The sequence below is a fragment of the Olea europaea genome, chromosome 19 (genome assembly GCF_002742605.1).
Source record: "Olea europaea var. sylvestris chromosome 19, O_europaea_v1, whole genome shotgun sequence".
In the NCBI taxonomy this organism is placed as follows: domain Eukaryota; kingdom Viridiplantae; phylum Streptophyta; class Magnoliopsida; order Lamiales; family Oleaceae; genus Olea; species Olea europaea.
Window position 1 is genome coordinate 13,335,632 of NC_036255.1, and position 6,070 is coordinate 13,341,701.

Sequence of the window (6,070 nt, forward strand, 5' to 3'; positions counted from 1 at the left end):
AGTGTCAAAAGGAGAGTGAAGGTGTACTTTTTTTTTTTTTAATTTGATTGAAAAAATTCCAATTTAATCATATTTAACCACATCATAAGTATATAAATCAATATGTAAACAATTATGTACATATAGTACAATCACTCATCAACTTGCTTCCTTTGTTAGTACTTTCGCTATTTCTCCTAGCTTGATTGATTGTTTGCCACATTTCATTTCACTTGCATTTTTGGCATTATTACTCTATAAAATTACCTTCTTTTTTTTCTTTTTTCTTTTTTTTTAAGTATTTGTTTATTATCATAATTTATTATTATAGAAAAAAATCGACTTATTTCAAAGGACTTTCCAGAATTCAATCTTCGATAATGAAGTGTGTTGAGTGGTGTAATAAAATTATTTTTTCATCCTTTTTTACATGCGAGTTTCTTATAGACAAAAGATAACACATTCAACTTTCACATACGTAAGAGCATGTCAATCAGTACAAGTTTATCCACTGGGGAGAAAAATCTCTCTTAAAATCAAACGCACGAGATAAGAAAATCATTAACCATACTTAGTGCATCAATCAATCACTCAACTTGAATCGAGAAATTCTATTCTTCTTGAAAAGTGACTTTTAGGTTCTGTTTGCCAATCCCACCTACAGGAAAAAATATGAAGAATCGGCCACAATTAGAAAACTTAATGGGGGTGGATCACTACAAAAATGGCAGCCAATGTGAATGAAGTCAAGGTGCCATTGAGCATTAAAAAAGCATATTCGGATCAACTTTCAGTTCCCACTACACTAATTAGATTTTAACAGTGCCTTTGACAAGGAGACAGTTCAACCTCAATTTGGTGAAAAAAAATTCAAGAAAAAGTTGAGCACTAAAAACTGCATGGATTGTAATAGGCCATTACCTTCTTTGAACACATTAATATTACGTTCTGTTTGATATCAAATATGTCGAATAAGTCGAGAATGTTCGGATACAAAATAAGCTGAGGCCCGAAGGAAGAGTCTTTCTTTCTGCTAGCCACTCTCGGGTGCCTACGCAAAACAAAGAAAAACAAGAACAGAAATTAAAGACAGTGGGAGCAACAAGTGTAGCTTTTGGCAGAAGGAAAGGGGCATTGTCATGTAGGTGTACATCATGCCCCTTTGTTAAGGTTCTACAACTGCTATATCAGAAATGAAAAATTCTACAAAATAAATAACGGTTATCCGAGAAACGCACAAGTCAAGTATCACTACTATTGAGTAATAATTCAGTAAAAGGAGATATAACTTCATCAATCCGTATGTCAAAGAAAAGAGCGCAGAAAATTATGTACTGTCTAGAGTAAAATATAGAATAACAGAATTAAAAGATGAACAAGGACCTTCAGATCAATAACAGGATGTAATACTTTCCATTTCTTCGCCATCCGATTTGGAGGTTGAGATTTACATAATGAGAACTCAGTATCCAAAGCACTTATAGAATAAAATTGAATCACTTGGATCATAGTTCTCTGCCAGCCCTCTTGGTGTAAACTGAAGTTTTCTTGGTTTACAGTTATGTATTTCGCTTTCCAAATGAAAATGAAACTAAATTCCTCGAGAAGGAAACAAATAAAATGAAATTTATTGTTATGTTTGTCCTATCTCAATCTCATCTAGCCATGAAACAACTTCATCAATGGATGGTCGTCTTCTAGGATCCTGGTTTATGCATTTACAAGCTATACTGAGCACTTCCATAAGTTGTTTTTCACAATCTTTATCTATTGATGAATCGAATATATCCTCCTCCCTCTTCTCAGACTTCTTCTGAAACACCCATGTCACCAAATCCCTGCAATTCTTTCCCTTGCAAACTTCAACAGGTCGCCTTCCGGTAAGAAGCTCAAGAAGAACAACTCCGAAACTGTAAACATCACCTCTGAACGTTGCTGTTAATGTCTGACTGTATTCAGGCGGAATATATCCCAAGGTGCCAACCAAATCTGTTGTTACATGAGTATCATAGGGACAAAGTAATCTTGAGAGCCCGAAATCAGCCAAATGAGCTTCAAATCTCTCATCCAAAAGAATATTGCTGGTTTTGATGTCTCGATGAATTATATTTGGCTCCTTGTGCAAATAAGCTAATCCACAGGCCGCCCCTCGAGCTATTTTCAACCTGGTATCCCACCTGAGGAATGAACTCCCATCAACTCTTTCATGTAACCAATAATCCAAGCTTCCATTTTCCATATAGGAATAAATTAACAACCTGTCGTTCCCGTATCGACAGTATCCTTGAAGAGAAACAAGGTTCTTGTGCTGAGCTCTAGAAAGGGCTTCGACTTCAGCTTGAAATTCACGTTCCATCTGCCCACAATCCCCAGAAAGCCTCTTGATTGCAGCTTTCAAACCATTAGGTAGGTCTGCCTTATAAACCAGACCAAATCCTCCACAGCCAATAATGTTTGATTGGTTGAAGCTGTTGGTTGACTTCAGTAAGTCTGCGATAGTAAGATCCTTACAGTCTGCATTCTTAAAGAGCACCAGCTTAGGAGGTCCAAATGCTTCAGACAACCTCGGTGGCCTGCTGATTTCATCATCCAAATCTTCAATTGGTACTCCAGTGTCTCTTCTCGATATCCTAAGCAGAAGAATGGCCAGGAGTAAAGCAATTCCAACGCCAATGCTGATTGTTATTCCAAGTATGCTGCTCCAACCAAATTTCTTACGTGCAGTAGGTGGGCTTGTCGTTCGGAACCCAACATTATTGGCAATGCAAGGAGAAATTATTTTTCCACAAAGTCCAGGATTACCCTCAAAGCTTGAGCTGGGAAAGCTAAGGAATTGGCCCCCCGTTGGAATTGCTCCGTCGAGATGATTATTAGCAACACTGAACTTTGAGAGGAAAGTGAGCTGATTAAATGATGAAGGAATTGATCCATGAAGATCATTGTATGAAAGATCCAAAGTCTCCAGGTTTGTCATATTCGAAATGGAGTTAGGGATGGTTCCAGTTATGTTATTCCTGCTCAAGTCCAAGACATGGAGCTGTCTCAAATGTCCAATTTCCGGCCAAATTGAGCCATTTAGTTTATTATTGCTCAGCAATATAGATGGAGGGAAACTTGAAGCTTGATTGTACTGCAAACCACTGGCACTCTGATTTCTCTTTACGAAAAGAGGGATGCCAGTGGAGGCATTAAGAGTGGATGAACAGCTATTGGCAGACATAAGGCTCTTCAGCTCAGTCAAACCTTTCGGGATTTCTCCTGTTAGCGAATTATTTGAAAAATCCAGGTAGAACAAATTCTCCATCCAACCAATCTGGGAAGGGATACTGCCATCCAAACGATTCCAGGACAAGTCAAGGATTCGCAATTTTGTGCAACTCCACAACCAATCTGGTATTTGACCATTCAGGCCACAATTTCCAAGTGCAAAAAGCATTAAGCTCTCAAACCCACTCACATTTTTGGGAATTTCTTCCCCATGGAAATTCTTAGTGAGAATAAGAATGCTAAGATTTCTGCAATGCTTCAAAACGGACAACCCTCCAGATAAGTTTACAAGGCTGTTGTTTGACAACGAGAGAAACGTAAGAGATGTGAGATTGGCATAGCTTTCAGGGATCTGGCCTGTTAACTTGTTCTTGGCAAGACTCAAAATCTTTAATTCCCGGCAACTAGATAATGATTCTGGCAAGGGACTAGAAAAACGATTACTTGCAAGATCAAGATTATAGAGATTAGGCAATCTAGTGAAATCAAGATCAATTGCACCAGAAAGAGTGTTGTTCCGCAAATCAAGCACTCGTAATTTAGTGCAGAGTGCCAGAGTTGAAGGCAGTGGTCCAGAGAATGAATTTGAATGAGCAACTAACTGCTCGAGTTGAGTTAAATTCCCAAAAACATTAGGAAAAGAACCATAAAATCCGTTCCTGCATAGAAAGAAGGCTTTGAGGTTGGAAAGCTTACTGAGTTTATGGCTTAGCAGGCCAGAGAAATTATTGGCTGAGAGTGAAAGCTGCTCCAGGGAGGATAACAAGTACAAGGAGTCTGGAAGTTGGCCTGAAAGAGTATTGAAATCCACATGGAACTGCTGGAGAGATGTGCTACTGCAAGTCTCCAAGCCTTCAAGTTTACCATAAAAATGATTTGATGATAAATCCAGAACTTGAATGTTGGGGGAGAAACTGCAGATTTTGGAGCCAAATTCACCAGTAAACATGTTGTTACTTATGTTGAATGCAATGAGACTTGGAAACACCCCAAGATCAGTGAAGTTTCCAGTGAAAGAATTGCTCGAGAGGTTGACTGACTGAATCCTTTTCAACCCCACAAGAGCTCCCAGTATTGGTCCAGACAACATGTTGTGGCTTAAATCAAGAACTTCCAGCTGCTTCAAATTAGAGATATTCGCCAGCAATATACCTTCCAGAGAGTTGTGTGAAAGATCGAGCGTTTTCAATCCATCCAATTTTCCCAAAAACTCGGAAATTTTTCCCCTCAGGCCTTTCCCGGACAAGTTCAATTCGGTTACTCTACTTGCGGCTGACTTGTTGCCACCATCTTCACAAACAACACCATTCCATTGACAGCAATTGATTTCATTTGACCAAGTTGATTTGATGGAATCATTCACCAGCTGGGCTGCAAATTCCCTCAATGCCAAACAATCACTTGGATTACACTTTCGGGTCGGCGTTTCAAACGCCAATGATAAACCGAAAAAACAAACAAACAATATCCAATTCAGGAAAGTCATTGGGAAAAATATCGGCAGACCTTTATCAAAACCAAAGGGGCTTGACGATATAAATCAAGAAGAATTTCACAACCAAGAAACTTTTCTCCCTCACATCCCACAAAATCTGCCTCGAAATTAAAAGATCCAAACCATACCACTTTTAGTGACGCAAGAATCAGTGCCACTTGGAACAATTGAAATACACAGTCTCCCACATCGATTGAATCAATAGACACAAACTGAAAATTTCAATCTTTATCAGAGAGAAATGTTCTGGCAGATGAAAAAACCCATATGAGAAATTTCGTCCCACATTTCAGAAATACAAAAGAAATACACGATTAACATGTAATTGAAGCAATTAGAGACAGAGAAAACCGATCAGATTTACACTACCCCCACTATAAATCAAACTCCCAAATCCAAAAATCTTGAATTCAACAACCTACATCAGAGTGAGATAAACAAGAAATCAGCACTGCCCATGTGAAGAAACTTCAAACTCACATCCCAGAACACCTCAAAAATCACAAAAGTACATAAAATAAAATTCCCAACCAATAACTAGTAATTAAAGGCCGTCTCTTACGGTTTCAGATCCCCAAGTTTACAATTACAAGACTAAATTGAAAAAAGAACCTTTCTTTATTCAAAACCAACGAACCATAGACGGATTTTTCAACGCCTTATCACTTACAAATGAAGCAAGCTATAGTTCACTACAGCAAACAGATTCCTCAACACTAAAAAAGTATGCTCTGTTACAACAAACGGGTCTTCACTGATTAAAAAAGCAAGAAGAAAAACAGTGTTGATCAAGACATAGAAAAAAGGTACTTACTCTCTTGAAGAGATTTCAAATCAACGAAACAGTGATACTAATAGACCATCTCACTCCGCACAGCCAGACAAGGAAAAGGAAAGTTTCACTAGACACTAGTGCTGTTTAATATTTTTCTATTGTGGTGGCATCTGGAAAATCCAAGTTTATTTTGGACAAAAAAACTGGTGGGCTGATTTGAAATGATGACACAAAGAGCTGACTTTTATATTATTATTTATTTTTTTATTTAGGGGTAGTTTTTCTGCATTTGTTACCCACTTGATTTCACAGATCACAAGTCTGACCCGTTGTCAATGCCCAAATTTGTCTCTATCTCTATCTCTATCTTTCAATAGAAAATTTATTTACACTGCGAGGTGGGGATTTGATGTGGTTGGTTCATCAATTTTGTTGAGTGTGCACTTTCACGTATTGGTACTGCGCGTGAAGAGCACCCCCAAAATTTTGCATTTTTTTCCTTGGTATAATATTACAACGCAGATTCTAAAAGTTTTTTTTTTTTTTTTTTTTTT

General features: G+C 37.9%; 1 protein-coding gene across 4 annotated transcripts; it reads right to left on the reverse strand.

Annotated features, from left to right (window-relative positions):
- Window positions 1-312: 312 nt before the first annotated feature.
- LOC111368898 (phytosulfokine receptor 2) lies at window positions 313-5,743 on the reverse strand. 4 transcript variants are annotated; one of them, XR_002698067.1, is made up of 3 exons: window positions 5,556-5,743; window positions 901-1,030; window positions 313-637 (listed from the first exon to the last, which is right to left on the reverse strand). XR_002698067.1 is itself a non-coding variant. In XM_022990408.1 (2 exons), the coding sequence occupies exon 2, from the start codon at window positions 4,730-4,732 to the stop codon at window positions 1,613-1,615; it is 3,120 nt and encodes a 1,039-aa protein (XP_022846176.1). In that variant the 5' UTR covers window positions 4,733-4,987; window positions 5,556-5,723; the 3' UTR covers window positions 1,364-1,612. The 4 variants fall into 4 exon arrangements, 3 of the variants coding, with proteins under 3 accessions (XP_022846176.1, XP_022846175.1, XP_022846177.1); XM_022990408.1 differs by lacking the exons at window positions 313-637; window positions 901-1,030 and adding an exon at window positions 1,364-4,987 and having other exon boundaries at window positions 5,556-5,723; XM_022990407.1 differs by lacking the exons at window positions 313-637; window positions 901-1,030 and adding an exon at window positions 1,364-5,159 and having other exon boundaries at window positions 5,556-5,723.
- Window positions 5,744-6,070: the final 327 nt, after the last annotated feature.